At 39.7% G+C, this 24,126-nt stretch overlaps 3 protein-coding genes across 3 annotated transcripts; 1 reads left to right on the forward strand and 2 right to left on the reverse strand.

Annotated features, from left to right (window-relative positions):
• Nucleotides 1–5,019: 5,019 nt before the first annotated feature.
• Nucleotides 5,020–7,782, reverse strand: chtf8 (CTF8, chromosome transmission fidelity factor 8 homolog (S. cerevisiae)). Its single transcript, XM_067588725.1, has 3 exons — nucleotides 7,604–7,782; nucleotides 6,762–6,885; nucleotides 5,020–5,697 (listed from the first exon to the last, which is right to left on the reverse strand). Exons 1-3 carry the CDS (start codon nucleotides 7,621–7,623, stop codon nucleotides 5,428–5,430), a joined length of 414 nt encoding a protein of 137 aa, XP_067444826.1. The 5' UTR covers nucleotides 7,624–7,782; the 3' UTR covers nucleotides 5,020–5,427.
• A 63-nt stretch (nucleotides 7,783–7,845) lies between these two features.
• Nucleotides 7,846–16,748, forward strand: utp4 (UTP4 small subunit processome component). Its single transcript, XM_067588724.1, has 17 exons — nucleotides 7,846–7,940; nucleotides 8,124–8,287; nucleotides 9,134–9,322; nucleotides 9,463–9,547; nucleotides 9,830–9,919; nucleotides 10,085–10,296; nucleotides 10,391–10,562; nucleotides 12,956–13,047; nucleotides 13,220–13,316; nucleotides 13,423–13,487; nucleotides 14,022–14,144; nucleotides 14,303–14,459; nucleotides 14,960–15,066; nucleotides 15,192–15,287; nucleotides 15,477–15,662; nucleotides 15,812–15,922; nucleotides 16,451–16,748. The coding sequence occupies exons 2-17, from the start codon at nucleotides 8,129–8,131 to the stop codon at nucleotides 16,565–16,567; spliced, it is 2,058 nt and encodes a 685-aa protein (XP_067444825.1). The 5' UTR covers nucleotides 7,846–7,940; nucleotides 8,124–8,128; the 3' UTR covers nucleotides 16,568–16,748.
• Nucleotides 16,749–20,062: 3,314 nt separating this feature from the next.
• il17c (interleukin 17c) lies at nucleotides 20,063–23,631 on the reverse strand. Its single transcript, XM_067591090.1, has 3 exons — nucleotides 22,845–23,631; nucleotides 22,526–22,758; nucleotides 20,063–20,998 (listed from the first exon to the last, which is right to left on the reverse strand). The coding sequence occupies exons 1-3, from the start codon at nucleotides 22,860–22,862 to the stop codon at nucleotides 20,740–20,742; spliced, it is 510 nt and encodes a 169-aa protein (XP_067447191.1). The 5' UTR covers nucleotides 22,863–23,631; the 3' UTR covers nucleotides 20,063–20,739.
• Between the last annotated feature and the right edge of the window lie 495 nt (nucleotides 23,632–24,126).

Below are 24,126 nucleotides of genomic sequence, written 5' to 3' on the forward strand. Positions count from 1 at the left end.
CTTTATTTCATTCCAAACCAATATGGAGAGTGAGTACAGACAAAGAGCTGTTTCATTTATGAAGTTATGTGAGAAGTCACTCACAAACTAAAATGACTTTCAAAACATGTTGCCAGTGTGGCCAGGAAGTGTGTACATTTAATGTACTTCATGTGTGTGAGAGTGTTTGGGGGAGGTATCTGAATGCTTATGAAAACGAACAGAAACTTTACAGCAGCTGAATGAATCGGTCCCTTCAGTCACTTCGCACTAACAGGGTGGCTTTTTACTTCTGGGGTTACACCTCAACATGGGAACTGCCTTCATCAAACAAACACATACACACACATTTACACGCTGGAAGTATTCTGGCAACATGTCAACATGCTGTTTGCTAGAAGATTGAGTCAAATATTTTAAATGTTTATGCACACCAAACTGATCTCTCAGCTGTTCTTTCTACTCATTCCTTGTTCTAGTGATGGTAACGTTGGTCAGTCCACAACTGTGCTCCAAAATGAAATATCTCAAACATTGGATTGATCACTATGAAAATTTATACAAATGTTCACAGTTGCCAGAGGAGGAATCCTACTGACTTTGGTGATTCCCTGACTTGTCATCAAGTGCCACCAGCAGGTCAAGGTTTTCCCTTATACAGTGAAATACCTCAACATATACTTCACTGGCACACATTCATGGTTGTAAAAATCTGAAAAAAGAGATCCCCACACTGTAGTAGTAGCTCCTAGCAAATTTAATTGAGCAACGTTTCGATCTAACACAAACACATTCAGCATTCAGGTTCATGGTTCCAAGAGTATGAATCCTAATGACTTTAGTGATCACCTGACTTTTCAATTCAAACATCACCATGAGGTTGACATGTTATATTGAGTGAAATGTCACAACAACTATTGGATGGATTGCGATGACATTTGGTACAGATTGTCACCCCTTCACTTTCCATCTAGTGTCTTCACCAGGTCAAAATTATAACTTGTTAATACTTTGGTTTCTGTGTTTAGTGCTAATTAGCAAATGCTAGCATGCTGACATGCTAGACTAAGATGGTGAACAACATGGTAAACATTATACCTGCTAAACATCAGGTATGTCATTGTGAACATAAGTATTAATAACATTTACCTAAAAGCACTGCTCAAGTACAGTCCACACAAAACACATGATTGTAGATTGTCTGGTTATTGATATGATTGTGTGTGTGTGCAGTGCTGCAGTTAGCATGTGTGTTTTTAAAGGCCAATCCTGACGATTTGGATTGAATCTGCAGGCAGCAAATATTCAGTTTAAAATTCTACGTTTTTATGCCCCTACATGTATTAGTGTCAGGGTAAAAAAGCACTTGAAACTATGTTGTTGTCAGTGGCGGCTGGTGACTCAAAAAACTGGGGAGGACAGGAGGAAAACCAAACCATGGCATCATGTTATTTTACACAAATTGGCTACTTTCTTATGTTCAAGTTATGTTATGTTCTTATGTTCAAATGCAGGGCCATGCAGAGACCTTTAGAGGGGCAGGAACTCAGAGTTAAAAGGGGGCACATAGAACAAGATTTTAAAACACCATTAACCAACATAATTTATAGCATAACCTGTTGAATTGTAGCAACCTACATTCACATGTAACAAGGCTATTTCTTTAAAGACATTTAGCATATACATATTGTTTCTAAACAGAGAAGCATCATTTTAGCCGTGGAGTGGTTCACGTGTGTCATTTTACCAACAAAGTTAAACAAAGTGAACTTCAAATTTATAGCATTGTTCTATTGTGATGAAAGTTTTATGTTCTCATCAAAAACAAACAACATATCACATGATTTACATGTGTTTCCTATGTATTTTCTTAGTATACAAAAATATATTAAGTACCACAAAGCTGATAATCTGATACAGGTACAGATCAGTGCTGAATACAAGAAAGACTGAACACTAAAAATATCCACAGATCTAAAAGTGAAGCTTCACATCAAAAAGTATTAATGCATGTATCAAATACATGACTTATACACTCTTACCTGTATGAGCCCACATTAAAAAAATAGCCTACAAAGCAGACATGTTAACACTGTTGTTATTCTAGTTACTTTTAGTATTTAAAAAGTCCTAATTCTGGTTACTTTAAGCTTATTACTCAATATACAGCTCAGCTTAAAAATGAACAATGAAGACACTGTCACAAGCAACCAGCCAGACCTCCTGCACACTCATTCACAAATCGCACAACATCAACAGGTGACTGAACAACCACTCAATTAAAAACTGGATTGATTCCAAATGAATCAGGCTCTTTCCATGTGATTCTAAACAGCTCACTGTAACTCTTCAACAGGAAAACTACTTACAGCACATTATATGATCTCTGCTGCGATCTTGTTAAGGAGAGAAATTCACACAACAGCCACAGAGACACCAGAGAAGAAATTAGTGACCAAAGAGACAGAGAGGACTTCATGGAGATGTACAGTCCTTCAGAGCTGCTACAACAATGTATGTTTATGGAGTGGACAAAATGTTAGGAACACCATTCAATATAATGCACCCCAGTACACCACCACCCACTAGGACCTCAATAATAAACATAGTAGAATTATCACCTTTCTGACAATTTCAACAAAAACTGAAAGTGTAAGCTTCGTAAAAGTAGAATTTATGGCAGAACTGTTGTACTGGATTGCATTAGATTGCACAGGTGTGCCTAATAAAGTGGCTAGTGTGTGTATATTACAGATATTTCTCTAAGATAAAACTGATGATAACACACACAACATATTGTTTGGCTACCTCCAACTGTCACAGTGCATTCAATGGTTTTTGTCTTTTCTTATATAAAAAAAATCTTTGTTTTAATTTAAACTGTATTTTCCCAAATCAGTCATTGAAACCATATATACTGCTTCTATCTAAATAAAGACAATGTCCCATTCATATTCCACTGTTGTACTCAACTGTCCTTGCACCATATGTAATATGAATATAAAATATGCTTCAGAACTGACATGAATTAAATTACAGTATGACAAATGCTTTCCGCAAAACATGGGAAACTGACTTATTCAGAATGACTAGACTGAAATCAAATGTCTCTCTAATCATTAAATAATTACCTGAAAGCAATGCCCAAAGTTATTAGATTAAAGTGGATTTACAGTGTTTGGGATGAACACACTTTCTCTCATGAAGTGCCATGCAGTGGAAATGTCAGATCCAAGCCTCTTTATATACAGTCTATCATCCAAGCACAGTAAATGTACCCCTCCCCCAGGTTGCCATCACGGACAATGTAAGCCCCACCCACCCCCACACAGGTCACAGGAGAGCTGAGGAGACTCCATTCCAGCAAGGCCTCTGGCCCGGATGGGGTGTGCCCAAGAATGATTAAGGCCTGTGCTCTCAAACTGGGGGAGCTCCTTCAGCATGTTTTCAACCTGATCCTGCAACCAGGGAGTGTCTCTGTACTATGCAAGACACTGTGTCTCATCTCAGTTCTAAAGGAGACACAACTCAATGTACTGAATGACTTCAGGACAGTTGCCCTGAGGTCACATATAATGAAGGCCTTGAAACAGCAATTGCTCCATCAAGGTGGGTATGGAAGATACCATCTGCTATACCAGGCTTACTTTCAAGGGTACAAGGGGAGTGGTGCTGTGAGGATCACATTCTTTGATTTTTCCAGCGCCTTCAACACCATCCAGTCTCTCCTGCTGAGAGACAACAAAGATGAGGGTGGACTCGCACCTGGTGACCTGGATCATGGACTTTCTCACAAGGAGACCACAGTATGTCAGATTGAGGGACTGCTCCTCTGAGACTTTGGTCAGTAGCACTGATGCACCACAGGGGACTGTGCTTTCAAGCACAGCTCTACCACATGCAGAAGTTCTCAGATGATACTGCGATTGTGGGGTGTATTAGTGGTGGACAGGAGGGTGGAGTACAGGAGCCTGGTGGAGGACTTTGTGACTTGGTGCAGGTCGAACTATCTGCAGCTGAACACCTCCAAGACCAAAGAGATGGTGGTGGACTTCCGGAGGACCAGGCCCCATCTCCAACCAGTCTCCATTGAGGGGGTAGATGTGGAGGTGGTCAGCACCTACAAGTACCTGAGGCTGCAGCTGGAAGATAGACTGGACTGGTCAGCGAACACTGACACTCTTTACAGGAAGGGGCAGAGCCGGCTCTATTCCCTGAGGAGTCCTTCAACATCTGTAGGAAACTCCTGCTGATGTTTTACGAGTTGGTTGTTGCCAGCATTTTCTTCTATGCTGTGATGTGCTGGGGAGGCAGCATTAAGAGGAGGGATGCTGTGTGGCTGGACAGACTGGTGAGGAGGGCTGCCTCTGTAGTTGGCACGAAGCTGGATTCCCTTATGTCAGCAGCAGAGAGAAGGTTTTCCGTCATGGACAACGCCCTCCACCCTCTGCACAGCACATTCACTGGGCAGAGGATTATGTTCAGTGGCAGACTGCTGTCTCAGTCCTGCTCAACAGACAAACTAAGGAACTCTGTTGTCTCCCAGGCCACACAGCTATTCAACTACTCCCAGCGATGGCAGGGTGAAATTGAAATTAACTGATTGATTATCAGGTGTGATGCTGCCTCTCCATTGCTACCCATGCTAACCTGCATTGTCATAAGGCTGCTGGACTGTCTGGCTATGTGAGCCCTATGCACAGCTTGTATTTGTATTCTATATATTTATCTCTAATTTGTATTTTGTATTATTTACAATAGTTGTTAATCTTGCACTGTTACTCACCTTGCATCTCCATTGGCAGATAGTCTATCATAGTGACAGCTCTCTGTAGTAATTCTAGTGACTAGACAATCACTTCCCAGCTGTTTTTATTCTTCTGTGTATTCATGTTTTGGATGTGCTGTTTAAGTTACTGGATGCCTAAATTTCCCTAGAGATCAATACAGTTTCTATCTATTTACCTAAATGTAAATGTGGCCATCTAGTGGAAGTTGCCTGTGTGTCACTGGTATGGATACTTAAAAGATTGAAGCTGCTGATGTCAAAAACTTTATTTATTTATTTATTTTCACAGAAAAGATTCACAATTATTCAGCCATCCATCCAGAACGTTATTCTTGTCAGTGCAGACAAGCCTTTGAAACAGCCTTCAAACTTTTCTCCGTTTCTCAGGAAAATAATACCTGCAAGGAGCCTCATTTAAGTGTCTCAATAGAATCAGTTCAGGTTAAAGGTCTCCCAACTTGCAGTTTCAATCAATATGAGGAGTAATATTGATCAACTGAACAACAAATCAAACTGCATCCTATCAGATGTGGAAGGCAATGACTTATTCAGTAACTCTGTGTTTCATAAAAAGTCCAGTATGTGTCAGATGGATCAGCATACCCTCCATCCTGTTTGTCTCCATTACACATGACCGCTGGCACAGTGCGGACATGAAGCTACACCTTCTTCGGTACATTAGTGATGATGGGTTTGGGGCGTGTCTTAAAGATCAGCTTCCGCTTGATGAGGGCAGACACAGAGTAAGAGGTGGAAGTGGATCCTTGCTGGTCCATTTCCATGGATACCTGGGAGGCATCACTGTTGTCATGGCTGCCCATGGTGTCTCGTGAATGGCTGGAATGCTTGGTGAGGACAGCAAAGGGTTTCTCCAGTTTGACTTGCTTCCCATACAGAATGTGATGCCCTACGATCAACACCGGCACCCCCTGGTGGAGGGAGGAGGGAAGAGCGGCTGATTAAAGTGAGATGAGAATAACAGAAAAGGATTGGCCTTAAGGTATTAGACATGTCTCCTGATCCACAGAATGGCCAGGAGGGTCTTGGAATTTTAAACACTGCACAGTGAGTGTTGAACACTCACTGAATGATGAGTAATCAGTACTAGACAACTCTATTTGAGAATATAAAGCTATTCTAATGATCTACATGTGAGGAAATGCACTCAGATACAGTACCTGTACTCCACTACTCAGTATAATAAGTGCAGCCACATTAAAAGCAATATTACATCAACAAACACAGTAAAAGTGGTAGCATTCACAGGCAAATAACATTGCTTACACTCTGTGATCAGAGGTGTGCTCAGAGGTTCTTACACACTGTTTTCAACCCACCCATGTCATTGCAGCAGAGCTTCACACAAGATCTAGTGTTTTTAAAAAATAAATATCCGCCATCTATGGTGGCCCTGAGGTGCAAAACATGACATTTCAGGAAAAGTAAACAACAACATTTCATTTCAACATATTTCAGAAAACAAAATGACATTTTGGAAAACACAACATTTCACATTCATTGTGAATTGTGAAATGTTGTTGTGTTTTTGCACCTCAGGGCCACCGTAACAGAACAGGGACAATATATTGTATGCCCATTTATAGAAAACACTATATAGACAGATAAATACTAGATATAGACAGATAAATACTGGAGCTGAAATGGTTGTCAACTTTCTGTTGACAAGTGGGTCAACAGAAAGTTAATGAACTATTTGATTAATTGTTTTTTGTGGTCCTTTGGTTTTAGCAAATACAAAACAAGCAGTCCAAAATGACATAATTATGTTAGTGCACATCAAAACAGCTCAAGTACTACAGCTAATTCTTTACTATTGTAATGTCATGTCCTGATCCTGATGAGAGACACCACACTGTTTTTTTTTTGTTGCATGTACATTATTTCTGTGCATGCAATGACCAGCCCGGGTTCTATCAAAGAACTTAGTTTAGTTTAAGTTTGGTACCTGTGTGCTTTTCAGTCTGTTGCTTACCTCTGTTGTGTACAGCAGGTCTCCCATCACATTTCCTGCCAGACCAGAGTTGTGTCTGGACACCATCTCTCCCTGCAGCTCCACCAGCAGCCACTCTGGAGGACTGCTACCGTCCACACTGCCTCTACAGGAGCACACACACACATGTCAGCTAAAGATACCTGGATAGACTTCATTATAACAATCCATGTTTTTATAATATCAGAATGCCAAAACTGTTGGAGTGGGGGGAGCACCCGTCCTTACTCCCTTATATAACACCAAACTACACTCAAAAATTTCCTTCTAAAATGTATACTGCCAATATTAGTAAATATATATAGTGTGTAGAATATAACTCAACTTTTTATAATCTCCAGGAACTACTTTTCAATTCAGCGTGTATTCACTTTCCCTCTTGTAAATAAAATGTACATCTGATTACCCCATTCATTCCACTAACATCAAATCACAGCGTTTTGTCCCTGTGATTTACACTTAATTAGTGTTATCTAGCCAAATAACATATTCACTGTAAGTTACTGTTCTCAGTAGTACTCAGATCTTTCATTAAAAGTATGAATACCATAACGTAACAATACTTCATTACAAGTAAAAGTAACTTCATTACAACTTAAAGAAAATTCGTTCTTTTTCTTTAGTACTTTAAGTAAATTTAGCTGGTAATACTTCTATTTTTACTTTTAAATGCAGGATTTTTTTCGATCTTAGTATTTTAAGTATGTATCTTCCAATACTGCAGGTCACAGAGTCTGATGACTCACCAAGTACGGTGTAACACCGACAAATACTAGCTAGTAGGTAAACTAACGTTACTGTTAACGTTAGTTCACCGTTCTTACCTTATGACTATTTGAACCATTGTCCAATCAGATAGCGAGGACACGCCGTTACAGTGACATTAACCAAAGAAAAAGGCAGATAAATTATGGAAGACTTTACATTAAAAATATTCACAACAACACGCAGAGTTATCTTTTATAAAAAGAACAGACGCCGTTCGGTCACTGCGCATATTTGGATAATATTTCCCGCCAGCTGAGCGTGCTGTCAGTGTGATGACGTATTTCCGTTTTTTTCAATCATTACCGGTTCAAAGGTCCTCAACGTGGCTCCCGATGTTTTCCAGCGTGTGGAGTTATTAGCAAAGAAAGTTGAGAGTGTGAAGTAAAACAACAGGTAAATGTCATTATTTAGTGACAGTACATACTTCATAGCTTAAATGAATTGTTAAACCTATAGCCTGTTTTCTGTTAGACATTCAGGAATGTAATGTGTTAGGTGTTTTGTGTGCTAACAGACAGCACATTCACGTGTCTGCCCATTGTAGATAACCTGCCTGCTTGTGTTTTCACTTCTTAGTAAAAATGGGCGAGTTCAAGGTGCACCGGGTTCGGTTCTTCGACTACATGCCCAGTGCTATCCGGGCCATGGCGCTCAGCAGCCGCAGTGAGCGGCTGGCTCTGGCCCGGGCTGACGGAGCTCTGGAGATCTTCAACTTCGCTGACAACTACTTCCAAGAAAAGGTAAGAACCCCAGAGGAAGTTTAGATATTCTAGTCCTCTGGTGAACTCAATACGCTGTATAAATAATTGAACAGCACACCATGATGTTAATGTTTTTGTGTTGTATTTTGTTGGAACTAGCAGGGCTGCAACTAACGATTCTTTTCAAATGATGAGTCAATAAAACGTCAGAATGATGTGAAATATCCATCAAAATGTCCTGAAGTCCAAGATGATGTCATTAACGTTGTTGTTTTGATGACAGTCCAAAACCCAAAGAAATACAATTTATTATAATGAAAGAGGAGGAAAAACAGCAAAGTCTCACACTTGAGAAGCTGGAATTAGAGAAAGTTTCAGATGTTTGGTATAGATAGATGATTATCAAATTGATTATCTACACAGTTGGCAATTAATTTTCTATTATTAACTATAACAATGAATTGTAGTATAAGAAGAAAGCCTTAGTAATAAGTTGACTATATTATATTTACATAGTATTATATAGCACTAGTCAAAAGTTTGGCCACAACTTCCCATTCCCTTAAATAAGAAAGTGTCTTCAAACTTTTTTGATGGATACTATATAATACTTAATGTAATAGCAAACACTCCTAATTTAATAAGATAGTGGCTTCTTGTTGGGTTATGAATATGCTGCAGAGAGTGGTCATTGTGCACATGCTTCGACAGATAAGCATGGCAACTCTAAAGTGCTTGTTTTTTTTATTTTTTCTCCCAGTGTAATGTGGCATAACATTGTCTTGGCACAAGGACTGGATTTTATAGGCTACATGTCAGATACTTATAATGGGAGGTTAGATGTGTGGTGATAACTTCCAGACTTGTTTTGACTCTGATGCACAGCTGATACCAGGACAGGACGGCAGGGCTGTTGAGGCTCTGTGCTGGGTGGGTCAACGGCTCTTCAGTGCTGGTTTGAACGGAGAGATCACAGAGTATGACCTGGAGAACCTGAGGCCCAAGTACAGTGTGGAGGCCTATGGAGGACCAATCTGGACTATCAGTAGCAACAGCCAGGGGACACTGCTAGCGGTCAGTCAACACCTTGTGGATATTATGTTTACACCTCATGCTGAAAGTTTTTCCACCCAGGTGTATGTTCCTGGGGTAGAATTGATATACATATAGCCTTCTGCTTTGGTTGTTTGATAAATAAATGTTTTGTGTGTCAGGCTGGTTGTGAGGATGGGACGGTGAAGATGTTTGAAATACTGGAAGAGAGGATTCAGTTTCAAAGGAACCTCGACAGGCAGAAAGGTAAGAGAACAAGCTGATACGGAGGTATTGTTACTTTTCAAATGACAGGTCTATTCATAAATACATACCTGTCATTTATATGTCCTGTAACATGTTGTTTATTTGAGCTTATGTGACATTTTTGAACAAGAAACTAAATTTGTTCATGAAAAATCAGGCTGTATGGTGGCCAGTAGAGACCACTAGTGTTGTCCGAGGAAGAATGTGATCCAAGGTAATTATGGTCCCTGTCTGTGACTCAGTGACACGCAGTCTTTGATTTCCTTTCATGTGATCTTCTAGGTCGTATCATATCTCTGTCCTGGCATCCCTCTGGCACATTGATAGCTGCTGGCATGATGGACATGATCAGAATCTTTGATGCTGAGACAGGTAAGCAGATACAACTCGACACAGAAGTGATTTTCACAATAAACACAGAGCCCACCATCAGTTAAAATCTTCAAATGTAACATGAGAAGATGAGTCTGGTGTCTGTTTTTTCTCCATTGATATGATTGTGACTCCTCAGTGCCTCTTTGTCTGTGCTGAGTTCAGGTCACGCCACACACAGACTGCTGGTGGAGAGGGGCATCGGAGCGTCTAAGAGCAGAGAGGTGGTGGTGTGGAGCGTTGTCTTCCTGTCTGACCACACCATTGTCAGCGGTGATTCTGCAGGAAAGGTCCAGATGTGGGATGGACTCACAGGAACGCTGGTCCGAACTCACCTGGTCACCAAATGGGACGTGCTGGCTTTGGCTGTTTCACAGGTACATGTGTAACCAATGATGAGGACACATTACACACCCTCTAGACTGAAGCCAGGTTTACACTCCCATGATAAATATTTCAAATGGTTAACAGGACGGGAGCAGTCTGGTAGCTGGGACATCAGAGGGTACTGTGGTCCAATTCCAGTTCATCTCCTCCATTGTGGGCCAGCAGGACAAGGAATGGGTCCGAACCAGGACCTTTAAAAATCACTCACATGATGTGAGGGCGCTCGCCCACACCGAGACCGCTGTGGTTTCTGGAGGTCAGTGTTTAATCTGCTGCTGTGGTCGGAATCATATAGGTATATGTTGTGTAGGGGTGAGGTTACACATTCACTGAAACTGCTGGAAGAAACGCTTGTTTGGTAATAAAGTCATACTTATGACCTCATTCCTCATTTTTATTTTGCTTTAGACTAAAATGCTGTCTTTTGAGAGAAGCTTTGCCTGTTATTCACCGCAGTCCAGTGTGAAACAGCAAGATTTTCATACATGCTAATGTTATGAATATAATAATCAGAATGGGTCTTAATGTGCTCTTAACCTGTGCAAACAGCTGAAATGTCATGCTGATGTTGCTATTTTGTTTTTTATGCCAATGTTGCTTTTTTATTTTTTATACTATCATTACTTTGTAGTATTTATGCTAACATTACTTTTTAGTTTTATGCTAACATTACTTTTTAGTTTTTATGCTAACATTACTTTTTAGTTTTATGCTAACATTACTTTTTAGTTTTTATGCTAACATTACTTTTTAGTTTTTATGCTAACATTACTTTTTAGTTTTATGCTAACATTACTTTTTAGTTTTATGCTAACATTACTTTTTAGTTTTTATGCTAACATTACTTTTTAGTTTTATGCTAACATTACTTTTTAGTTTTATGCTAACATTACTTTTTAGTTTTTATGCTAACATTACTTTTTAGTTTTTATGCTAACATTACTTTTTAGTTTTATGCTAACATTACTTTTTAGTTTTATGCTAACATTACTTTTTAGTTTTTATGCTAACATTACTTTTTAGTTTTATGCTAACATTACTTTTTAGTTTTTATGCTAACATTACTTTTTAGTTTTTATGCTAACATTACTTTTTAGTTTTATGCTAACATTACTTTTTAGTTTTTATGCTAACATTACTTTTTAGTTTTATGCTAACATTACTTGTGTGAGGGGGACGTCTGTGCTGCTGGTTTGGGATTCTCACAGCTCATTTTTCACCACCTGTAGAGATATTGTGCAATGTAAAAAATCTCCTATTGCATCAAACATACAGTTGGGTCCAAAAGTCTGAGAACACTAGTCAAGATTTGATCCATTCAGTCTGATAACATTCGGAAAGTCTAAAAGAGCCAGAAGATAAAATTATTTTATCCCCATTCAAGTTAGCAGACGGCTAACCAGTAGTTAGCCCACTTAGCCAGCAGAAGTCTCTAGTGTGCACATGTGCAGTATGCATTCATCCAGCCAGTGTGGGAATGTCAAACCTGACACCAGATTAAAAACTCTGTATACTGTGAAATACAGAGAGATTTATCTGGCAGGGAGGCTTGATCAGTATTGTGTGAAGTTGTTTGGCAAGGACTTAAATGTAACGGACGTTTATTTCTATGTAAAAGTTCCACACTGTAGGTTTAACAATTTTATTTTTAAATATTTTTTGGGGGAGATTTTATGTCTTTATTATAAGGACAATGGAGTGATGCCAGGAATTGAAGGGAGAGAGTGATGGGGGGTGACATGCAACAAAGGTCTGCAGCAGGATTTGAACCGCAGACGTGCAGTTATATGGCGTGTGTCTTAACCAGTAGGCTACCAGGGCGCACCCAGGTTTAATAATTTGAGTGAATAGTAGAATCTTTGAAAAGTGTAGATGAATTTCATAATATCTCAGTATTTGGTATGTCCTCTTTTGCTGTAATGACAGCATGCACTTGAGCTGGCATGGACTCCATGAATTAAAACCTGATGACCCCTGTTATCACAACATGATTTGACAATGTTTCAAAGAGGTTTTTGTGATGTCACAGAATGATCGTGCTTAGGATACAACTGATCCAGTTTCTGCAAAGTGTGTTAGAGTCTCATGCTCTGCCCCCCTCAGAAACCTTTAGTCTAGCCATGATTTGACGCTGAGAAAGCCCCTCTTTGCTTAGAATAACAATTTGACTTCTGACACTTTCACTTAATCCTGATGCCATGTTTCCACTAACACAATGCTACTTAGTAAGCAATGATCTGCTGGAAAGGTGAGGTACAGCCATATTTATAACAGGTGAACACTGGCTGCAAGTTGAGTCACTTGAATGAGCCTCTGATCGATCAAATGCACCTGAGTGTCATCTGAATGCAGGAAGAAATACAACTCAAGAAATCTGACCTTTTCTACAAATGGCACAAATTTGCTGAAATTTGATTGCTGACCAAGAAATAGTACAGAATCTTAAATATTTCCTCTTCATTTTCCATGTCATAACTTCTTGTCTTTTTTTAAATGTTTCTGATTCCTCAAACTTTCTGATTATTTCCAGGTTTGAGTGAAAATATTAGAGATTTTCAATGTGGTCTCAGACTTTTGGACCCTACTGTATCTAAAATGTGAACTTGTCATATGAAAGAGGCTGATGTTTTGGCATTTTAATCCTGGCAGGTATGGACACCCAGCTGGTAGTGCGACCACTGCTGGACAAGGTAGAGAAGAACACTCAGGAGTCAGCCCTACGCAAAATAGCGTTCCCACATGTGAGTACACAATCAACACAATGAAACCTCTCACAGCTCATCACGAGTTGAAGAAGACTTTTTTGGAAAATCATATTTTTATGTAGTGGCCAATATGCAAATTGGCAGCCACTGTATATCATTGGTGTCGATGCTTACGTCTGACTGCCTGCCTGTCTGTCTCTCTATGTAGAGGAGTCTGGTTTGTTGTGCAAAGAAAGCAGGACTGCTGCTCTTCCAGTTCCCTGATCATTTAGAGCTGTGGAGACTAGGGGAGAGTGAAGGGCACGGTAAAAAAACACACACACACGCAATAATGTACAGTAAAAGTGATGGTGATGACAGAAAATGCGTCTAATGAAAGTGTTGATACAGTGTAATTGTGTTTGTTATCAGGAAAGCCTGGTGACAGTCTACCTGTAAAGAGGAAACCAGAGAAACTGATCCAGCTGAAGAGGAAGGTGTGTACTGATGTTTGTATCTTTGTTTTACATGAGAGAGAAACTGACATCTGTATGGCTCAGTTGGAGCTGAACTCTCAGATGGGTAAAAAGGTTATTTTCAGTGAAAAGGTGTAGAGTGTATGTGTGTAATGTATGACCATGACAGCCATATTAGAAATCCATATCGCTTGGTTATTTATGTGCTTCTCTAAGTGGGAATTGCTCATTTTGCCACAGATAAATCTTCATTTTTGTTTGATGTCAGAGCTTATCACTACACGCTACCTGCCCAGCACCAAACGGCAAATAAAGTTATCAACTAGCTTGTTGCACGTGGTCATCTCTGTCAGCTGTGTAAATAAGGCATATAGTGCCTCAAAATACATCTAAAAAAGGAGTGACTAGCTTCTCTGATCAGGTTAGATAGATATTTATTATTTGCAGACATCCATTTCTCCAGGAGGTCTATATAATCTGTCAGGTGACCTCACTGCTTTGTTTGTTGAGTTTTGAGGACATTTAAAGAAAGTGCTTGTGTGGTGACGTCTGCAGGGAGAAGATCACATCTGCTGCAGTGCTTTGTCTCCATGTGGAGGCTGGTTGGCTTACGCTACCGTCTCCAGCGTCCGTCTCTACAGGTTACAGTTCAACAACAACAACATCAGCATCACAAAGGTGGGCCCCTCGACACTGACAACACAACACTCAGCAGCTCACTCACTGTTTTAAGTCTGTTTTGGAGTATGAGCTAAATGTAAAATAAATTCAGTAAATGTTTGGTATGTGGAATAATAGAATGTTTGTAATGTCCTTCCTCCTCCTCCTCCCTCCAGGTGTCCAAACTACCCAAGATCCTTCACTCAGCCCACCGGCTCTGCTTCTCCTCTGACTCCTCCAAACTTTTTGCTTCCTCCAGCCATTCTTCAGTCATTGTTGTTGCCCTCAGCCAGTCAGAGTGCAAATACCTCCACACCCTCAAACCAAAGTCAGGTGAGTCTGGGTTCAGGGTCCTGCCTGTTAATAGAGCTTTCTGGAATATTGAGAGAAGCACAATCCTATGTAAGGCAACCACGCACCCAAGTAAGCAACTTACATCCACCCCCATCGAAGTGAAATGTAGAGAGTCTGACATGCACATGCAGTAATGAGTAATAAACCTGACACTGCTGGACAGTTTTTGATGGTGAACACAGTTGTGACAGATTTCAGGTCATCAGGCAGTTTGTTCTAGACTACTGGACCAAAGTAACTAACAGCATCCTCACCAGATCTGGATCATACCATCACTTGATGACCTCTGGGGTCTGTCACATTGTAGTCTGTGAGAAGTTCAGACATGTACAGGGGAGCCAAACCATCCAGGGCTTGGAACAACTATAAGAAGTTGACTCTGTATTGCAGTGGAAGCCAATGAAATGATTTAAGCACCACAGCACAAATATGTTTATAGTGCATAACCAGTATGGTGTGTGTTTGTGTGTGATGTCCAGGCTCCAGACAGCCAGTCCACCTGCTGTTTGCCAGTGAGGATGGTAAGTGGCTGGCTACAGCCAACACCGACTGTGAGATCCACGTCTACAACCTTCACAAGCTAAAGGTGAACTGAGACTGACTTTTGTTTTCTATACATATGATATGTTGATGATAACGTTGCATGTGTTCTGTCCTAAATGCCGCTTAAACTGTGAGATTAAGTGTCTCTGTATGTCTCTATGTGTATAGCTTCACTGTACAGTTCCAGTGTACAGCTCCTGTCCCACTGCCATAGCCATCCACCCAACAACCAGCAACCTCGTCATGGTGCACGCTGACCAGCAGGTAAACACTGCCACAGGCGTTGTCTTATAATAAACTGCCAGTCACCTGCTCTGTTGGTGTTTCAGTTTGTGTTCTCCACACCTAGTTGTGTTTATAAATGAAAGAAAGCACAGTTAAACTTTCTCAAAGATGATAATGAGATATTGTTCTTACAGTTTGTGTTTTCTGTCCTCTGTGCGCGTGCTGCAGATCTTTGAGTTCTCCCTGGTGCAGAAGGAGTACACAGAGTGGAGTCGAAAGCTGCAGAAACAAGGACTGCACCCTCTATGGGTGGAGAGGGACACACCCGTCACCCATGTCACCTTCAATCCTAAAAACCCAGCTCACATCATTTTGCACGACATGTTCATGTTCTGCATCCTTGACCAGAGTCTGGTATGTTTAAACTGATAACTGTCTGCCTGTCCTGAATGACTGAAATGTTTGCTTTATTGCTGTCATATGCATTTAGTTTTAAAAATAGGGATGTTTATGAGGGTTAAATCATAGTGTAGTTACATTTTTGTGTCTTGTTCCACATGCAGCCCCTCCCTGAAGCAAAGACTCTGCTCTACAATCAGATGACACTGAGGAGTCTTCCTGAGCCAGAGAGGATCAAACACAACCACGCCTTCAAGATATGCAAGAACTTCCAGGTACCATCATCATATTGAGCACTGTGGAGCTCCACTTTATCTGCTGCACTGCTTCATTGTCAATTTTCTGGTTTAAATGTTGTATTAGAGGAATATCATTGGCTTAGGTGTCCTAAAACTGTGATTCCCAACCAGGGGTACTCATGCAGTTGCCAGGGGGTATGTGGAAAGTAATGTATAAATAGTTGAAATTGTTAATTAAGAGATAATTAATTGTAAGATAAAAGTAATATTGGGAACCACTGTCATAAAACATAAATGTATAGCATTTTGAGGATGGAATGCTTCTCACTGTTTTCATACAGCTGGACAGAAAAAGTACAAGAATTGTTAATAGTATTTGAACATTTGTCATGAATAATTGTAGGAATGTGCATGGGTTTTTTGGCTATGTAAAGGTACACTATATTAAATTTTCACTATCACACCAGTATAGACTGTTAAATCTCTGCTTAGATATGTATTTATTTTTTTCTTCTGAAGTCCTGCTGATGTTTTATGTCGTTAACCTGATATTTTGTCCCACAGCACCTCATGTGTGTGAGTTTACTGGAGGACCATTCTCTGGTTGTGGTGGAGCGCCCCCTGCTGGAAATTATGTCTCAGCTGCCTGCTGCTGTCCGACAGAAGAAGTTTGCCACATAAAGGAATTAAAACCAGGTTTTTCCTGAAAGTGTCTCAGCCCAGATGTTCATGTCAGATCACAAGAGAGGAGTTTGAACTAGTCGGAGCTTCTACATCCAAAATCATTTTCAACAAATGTTAATATGTCACCACTTTGTAAAGAATGTTTTGTTACATTAATAAATAGAACTATTTACAGTCATTCCTATTTGACTGAGAAGTGTGCTGCTTTTGTTGATTTTAGAATTAATATTTTTAATTGTTGCCCTGTAATCTGCTCTCAGGCCAGAAAATAGGACAGAATTTCATAAACTGTCTGCCAGCTCCTCTAGACAAGGCTGTGGATGTCTTTGTGTCAGTTCAGCAAACTGTGGAAGAACAGATGATAAAGTCTGTGTGTGTGTGTGTGTGTGTGTGTGTGTGTGTGTGTGTGTGTGTGTGTGTGTGTGTGTGTGTGTGTGTGTGTGTTCAGATCACCATGAACTGAACAAAACATTAAACATCAAATTTACAACATTCCAAACAATAAACAGTCAATTAGTTTCACTTCACTGATTAGTAGAACAACATGGCAACACGTGATGGTGCATTATATTATGGACTATGTTTATATATGACAGATTTAACTTTCTGTGATGTAGATTAAAGATTATAAGCTGTTAGTAGAGATAACAATCATATCTTATGTACTGTACTGTAGATGACAAATGGTAAAGTGCACCTTTATGAACCAGGAAGGGAGAAAAGAAACTGATAATACCCTCCCCCTTTTCAGGCACCACACCCTCCACTCATTTTTTTTGTACAGGCCCTAGAACCTTCACAGCAACATCTGCACACTGTTTGCACAAATGCTTTTTGTCCCAAATAAATTCTATCCAAGTGCAATCTTTGAAATTATTTCCAATCATCGATTCACAAACTGAAAATCATCTGAACTCTTTTGATCCCACTCTGTTGTCCAGCAGAAGTCGTCTGTGTCTGACTCAACTGCTGCTGCTTCCTGTCATCTGTGGTACAGCTGCTGTTCTGACAGCAGGGAGTGCTGTGATACCTAATATACTACTAACTAGCTTTCATGTAGTCAGCAGGTGGTGGTGTAATGTGGAATTTAAGTTAGAATTTTATAGAATCTAAAACTAAATGCTGTATTTGTCTTTTTTTTTGACAGTGAAAATAAGAGCATCCAGGTTCAGTGGTTTGGAGAAACACTCTGATTTCACCTTCCTGCTGCTTTCAAAAACTTCTTCCATTGACTGATATGTAAAGCAGCACACCTTTCAAAGACTACACTGAAAATAGTTTGAAGCCAAAAATATTTATATATTTTAAGGAAACTATTACACTCCATTCAAATGTTTGGAAACAGAACTATAAATAAGGGCCTGTTTTGAACGAAATAGTAACTATGCAAACTAAGATCATGTTATTTGATATAGATCAAAAAAATCCATTTACAAGAAATAAATAACATTTGAGTTCTCCTAACTGTATGTCAGTCATATGCAGTAATATGACTGACAAATTAAAGGAACAACTTGAATAAATGAGTGTAGAACTAAACATGACAAATGCACATATTTCCATAGAGGTTACATGAGCTCACTGAATGGGTTTGATGAGTATGAACATGTTGTGAATCATACTGAATGTTGTGGCCTCCAAAGTCACCAGATCTCAACCCAACTGATCACCTACGGGAGACTTTGGAGCGTTGGGAAGGATTCTGTTAGAGTTCTGTACATTGGAGAATGTATGACAAGGAGCATTGAAGCTGTTCAGGAGGCTAGTAGTGGAGCAACACCTCACTAAGAATTATGGATCATCACCATCAACATTCCTCATTGGCGGTTTGACCACACAAGCTTTATGTTGGTTGTTCCTTTGAATCGTCACCCATCTATACAAGCCCATGAGCAGATAAAACAGGTAGGGGTCCCCAGAAGGGTTTCTGTTGGAACCCTTCTGACCCCTCAACCTTTACCCTGCTACATGTGGCAGTTTCAACATTTGCTCAAAGGCCCAGAGATCCACAACAATACTCCTGGAACAATACCCAGCCGTAAGCTTTGTAGTAGATGAATCACAGGTGCTACTAATGACATTAATGATGGCTCTATTTTATTAAAATGGTTCAGTAAGCCGTAATAGCTACATGGAATTCAGCCATCATTCATTCGTTCGACATGTTGAAATATCGTCATGGGAAAAAGGCCTCAGCTATAAAAACTAAAATAATTTATTAGCTGTTGTAGCCCCTGTAAAAGAGGGGCTACAACAGCTAGGAAGGCAGAACCTGCCTTTTTTGATAATGTACTTTGGTGGTTGAAATTATTTCACAAATTTTCATCAGATGGTGAAGAAATGGAACAGATGATTCATAGCACTGTACCGTGTTGATGTAATGCTGTTAGTAAAGGGTTTGTTCAATACAATGGACTACGTCAACAAACACCATGGATCACTTATCCACAAGCCCTGAGCAACACTGATTATTTTTAGTATGTATATTCCATTCTGTAGCTGTATCTGAATGCTGATTTTAGCCTCCATCACTTACATTGAAAGCACATTTGAAGGGGATCTTTTAAAAGCCAGTATGAACGGGAGGAATGATTACAGCGTTCGTATGTTTGTATGGACACCTGATTGTTGTTTTAAGACACACTTAAAAAATTGTGAACATGTCCTTTTATCTATACAAAAGGTCTCTCGGTTTACAGGTCCAAATGAATAGCAACATATTCCTTTACACTCTATTGGCTAGTTGTTCATTGCATAGGAAGCATGATTACCTTTTCACCATTTTGATGGATAAGTAAATCCTATTAGAGTGTCCAAGTTCAAGTGTTCTGTTAATTGCTTGCTTAATAGGTCACATATTCTCCCTGTTATGGCAATAAATCAGTATTCAGACACACTTAACAAAGCATTAATGTATGTGTCAACATTATGTGTTTTATACTTTTGTATTACAGTTTTGAAACTATGTTTCTATTATAGATTTTACTCTTATTTATTTACTATTTTTTATTCCAAATACGGTTTTTACTCTATTTACAGAGAGCAGGCAGGTCTTATCCTTATGAGCAGGCTTGCTAACAGGACTCTATTCTTATTCTTAGTGAGCTATTGTATTACCTGAGAAACTGAGTGTTTACTTCTCAGTTTCTCTCACCACTATTGACACGATTAACACATTATTTTTCTTGCTTAGAGACAATTTTCTTGCACTGCAACCTGGATCCAACAAATTCTGAATAAAATACATGAACTCCTATTTCCTGACCACTCCTCAGAAAGACTGAAATGCTTCCCTAACCAGCTAAACATATGTTATGTAATAAAATGACAAACCCACTGACGTCAGTGAACCTGGGACTTGCCCTGGGATTATGGGGTCATAAGGGCAGCTGCTCACTTTGTCCAGTTGGTAAAGAAAAGCCTTGAATATAGAAAGACACTGAGAATTTGTTTTCCTTTAAAAACCATCTTTTTTTAATTTATTTTGCTTCAAAGAAGCTGACCTTTTAAGTCTTAGACTTATCAAGTCCCACTGGGACAAAACCAACAAGAGATCCGATACAAATGAATACAAATTTCATCACAGACACAGGTTTTCCTCATCCATTCATGAGTGTTCTATAGTCTTCAAAAGCTCAAACATTTCACATGCAAAATAAACCAAATAAATAGATTATTCAAATATTATTAGAAGTTAAATTATTATTTTATAAAACTATACAATAGCTATTTTCTCCGATGACAAGGCCATCAATATGAAAACAAATACATGGTAAAATACCCAGTTTACATTACCTGCACTATACAGAGCTGTAAACAAGTCATAATAAAGAGCAAACAGGGCCTATAAAGACCTACAAAACACACATTGTAGATGTATCAATTATGATGTCATCATTATGATAATAAATAGGCCTAAAAAAACAGGCTGATGTGACTTTGACTTTTGAAGCCTCATAAATTACCCCGGGGGTGTCAGCTGTAGAGTGCAGATATATAAAACAGGTCAGACGCCTATCAGGAAGCATGCTAGACCAGTGTTTCCTTTGATCACACTGTAGGACATGACACACCCGAGTTAGACATTCCAGAGAATTAATTGCATTTTAAAACAAACACAACATCAACTATAGCATGCTACTGTAACAGCTGGTCTGGATGGGTCCCCTCTAGGAGGAGGTTCTGGCTCTGACGCAGGTACAGCCCACTGCTACATCTACTCTGATGGGCTTCAGGCGGTATGTTGTATTTGTATTTTCCTTGTTCTCACAGCGCACCTTCTCGAGAAACACCCTGCTCTGCACTATGGGGACTGAGTTGAAGTTCTGGCTCTCCACTGGGGCATTGTCCTTGAACACGATGCATCCTGGGCACAGGCACTCGGCCTCGACATAGGTGGAAGGGTAGCGAGCCGTGTTGGTTTTAAGTCTGGAAAGGAATAAGATGTCAGAGTGAGCAGCTGATCTGACTGAGATACATGACATCCAATAAAACCACACTTTCCTGAAAATGCAACTGATTTCTTTGTCAAAAACCTTTTTATTCCTACATCAATAAGAAATCGAATGTGTTTTTGGAGATACAGGATTTTCCCATCGGCACTTTGAATGCTCAAAAATAAATAACACATTTTCAGACACTTGGCAACTTTCTCAGTGTAGCAAGTGAAGTAGGGCATCATTTGCAGGACACTTCTCATCAGATTGGAACTTAATTACCCTCCAGACACAGGAGGCAAATGCTCCAGGACCCCAAACCTTCAAGGGCCCAAAAGTTCCAGGTTCAAGTGGAGGATCATGCATTATGGATTTTGTCATAATTTTGTGGCCCTCTCCTGCAGTCATAGAAGAACAACTTAGATCATTTACTTAAGTACAAGAAAATACTCCATTACAAGTAAAAGTCCTTGATTCAAAATCCTATGAAAGAGATAAGAGGACTTTGGAGCATCACTGGCTCTTCAGAAAGGTTTGGAAGACTGCAAGTAAACAGGAAAAAAGCTCTCAGATCACCATTAACGAGCAGATAATAAAGTGCAACAGATTACAGAGTGAACAGATGTGACGCAATCATGTCATTCCCGGGGGATGTGTGCCAGCAAAGCAGCGGTCGTAAAGGTGGAGGGGACTCTCCCTTCCCTGCAGACAGGCGTGGCGCGTACGAGCTCGTCATCGGCCTCCAACGACTAAAGCCAGCGGAACTAATCACAACTAATAAATAATATGAAGAAGGAGGCGTGAACGCAAACGTTGCACGAGATATAACTGGATTGCAAATATTAATATCACCTGAACAGCTGTGCAATCATTTCACTGACGTGTAATGATGCAGGACAGAGGATGCCTGAGTTTTAATGGCTGCATCATTCCATCATATACATTCAATATAACAAGACGTGCTTTGGTGGCTTTGAAAACTTAAAAAATATAAGCTTAAGACAAACTTTTAAGCTTTGTCTTGAAGTGAAGGTGGGATTTTCTTGTTGACGAAGTTCTTTTTTGAAGGTCTCAAAAACACTCCTCATCTCTCTGAGATTTGTTTCTCTCTCTCAACTTTCCAGGACTTCTGATAACACACAGTAAGAATTTTAATCTGTGAGCTCAGAGAATTAAAGTCTGACTGGAAGATCATCTGAACTGCGGAATATCTCAGTAGCATCCCAGTCACTATTTACATCGGATCAGCCAATGGGAAAACCATATATCTCCAAGTTTGGTGATTTTTACAGTTTTGAATAGGGTCATATTTTTTTTAATGGGAAACCATTTGAAAGATGGATTATAGCTCAAAAAAATATACTGGCACACCTTAAACCAAGACAGTGGGTTTTCATGACAGCAGTCCTTTAAAATCAACTCAGTCAGGTGTTACACGTGATCCAATTAAGTCACCTATGTATGTAGTGTCTAAAACGTTTTAAATTTAAAGAAAAACAACGAGACAATGAGGACTTACACGTGTCTCCATGGTGACAGGGACCTGTCGCTGATGAGCTCCTGCGCCTGCTGACGGTAGAGCTCTACCGGGCAGGACGGAGATGAGCCAGGTGTGGCCCGGCGTAAAGGCAACGGGGGCTGCGGGTAGTGCTTACTCAGCTTCCTCCCTGCTGCATCGTCCAGCTCGGTCTCGTTATAGCACCTGCTCTTGCACGTATACACGGGCACGAGAAGAAGCGCGAAGAAGAGAATCTGTGGAGGGAGAGAGAAACAAGAGTTGAGCCCGGTGAAGGGATGGAGGAGGCAGAGCAGCCTGTGCCTGTCTGTGTGTCACTCACCTGTTTCATGTCCATCATGTCTGACTCCTCTTGTCTTGTCTTGACTGTTAACACGCGGGGCTGCTTTGCTTTTTTGCTGCCTTCATGCTTGCGTCTCTACTATTTATGTACCTGGGAAAAAACGGGGAAATAGAAATACTGTTTAGTTCCTCTTCCTAAGTGAAAGTGGGCTGTAGTAGTGGGTGTGCCACACATGTGTTGTCATAGGCATGCATCAGATAGAGCTCAGGCCAGGAATTCTCAACACACACACACACACACACACACATGCACGCGCGCACCCACGCACGCACGCACGCACACACACACACACACACACACACACACACACACACACACACACACACACAATAAAAAGGTGTGTCATACAAATGACATAATAAATACATTAAGTCATAAAATCTATTCACAATGGTGTTCTCACTCAGGGACAGGATATTTATAGACATGTCAGCTTCCTCACATAAACACAACAGGCTGCATAGATCGATCTGTGGGCTTTCCTAATATCTCTCTTCAGCATCTGTCTCAGTTTACATACTGTGCTCTGTGGTCGACAGCATTTTTCCTTAGTGCTGTCAACGCCATCAGCCTGTGTGCGCTCAAGTGTGTATGTGTGTGTGTGTGTGTATGTGTGTGTGTGTGTGTGTGTGTGTGTGTGTGTGTATGTGTGTGTGTGTGTGTGTGTGTGTAGGGTTCAGACTTAGTTTAAGGTTAAGGTTAGGTTAAGTCTCCGGGGAATTAATGTCAGTCATTATATTCATTCATTTTTTTGTGAAAGAAACATTTTTGTTGTTTATTTATTTATTTACTTAAGGACACTTGCAAAGATAATTAAAGCATTGTTCATTTATGTGTCTTGGAACATTTAGATATTTTATTTATTTATTCAAAAATAAAAAATACAATTGAAAGTTATTTTTTTGTTTGTTTATTTCAGAACATTAAAAAAACGAATGAAAAACAGAAACTATTTGTATTTTATTTATTTATTTAACTTATTTCAGCACAGCAACATATATAACACACAACATATAATAACTATTGAAAATGTATTTATTTGTCATTTTATCACTCTGAAGTTAAAGTAAATAACATAAAAACAATTAAACTTCATTTGTTTGTTTAGGAACACAGATTTATTTATTTACTTAAGCACTCTGAATTAAAACAGTTTAAACTTTATTTATTCATTTATTCTCTTTCACATCACTCAGCAATTAATAAAAATGATTCAACCTTAATTGTTTATTTCAAAACACTCAGAGGTAAAACAGTTTCG

This window comes from Thunnus thynnus, chromosome 5 (genome assembly GCF_963924715.1).
Source record: "Thunnus thynnus chromosome 5, fThuThy2.1, whole genome shotgun sequence".
In the NCBI taxonomy this organism is placed as follows: domain Eukaryota; kingdom Metazoa; phylum Chordata; class Actinopteri; order Scombriformes; family Scombridae; genus Thunnus; species Thunnus thynnus.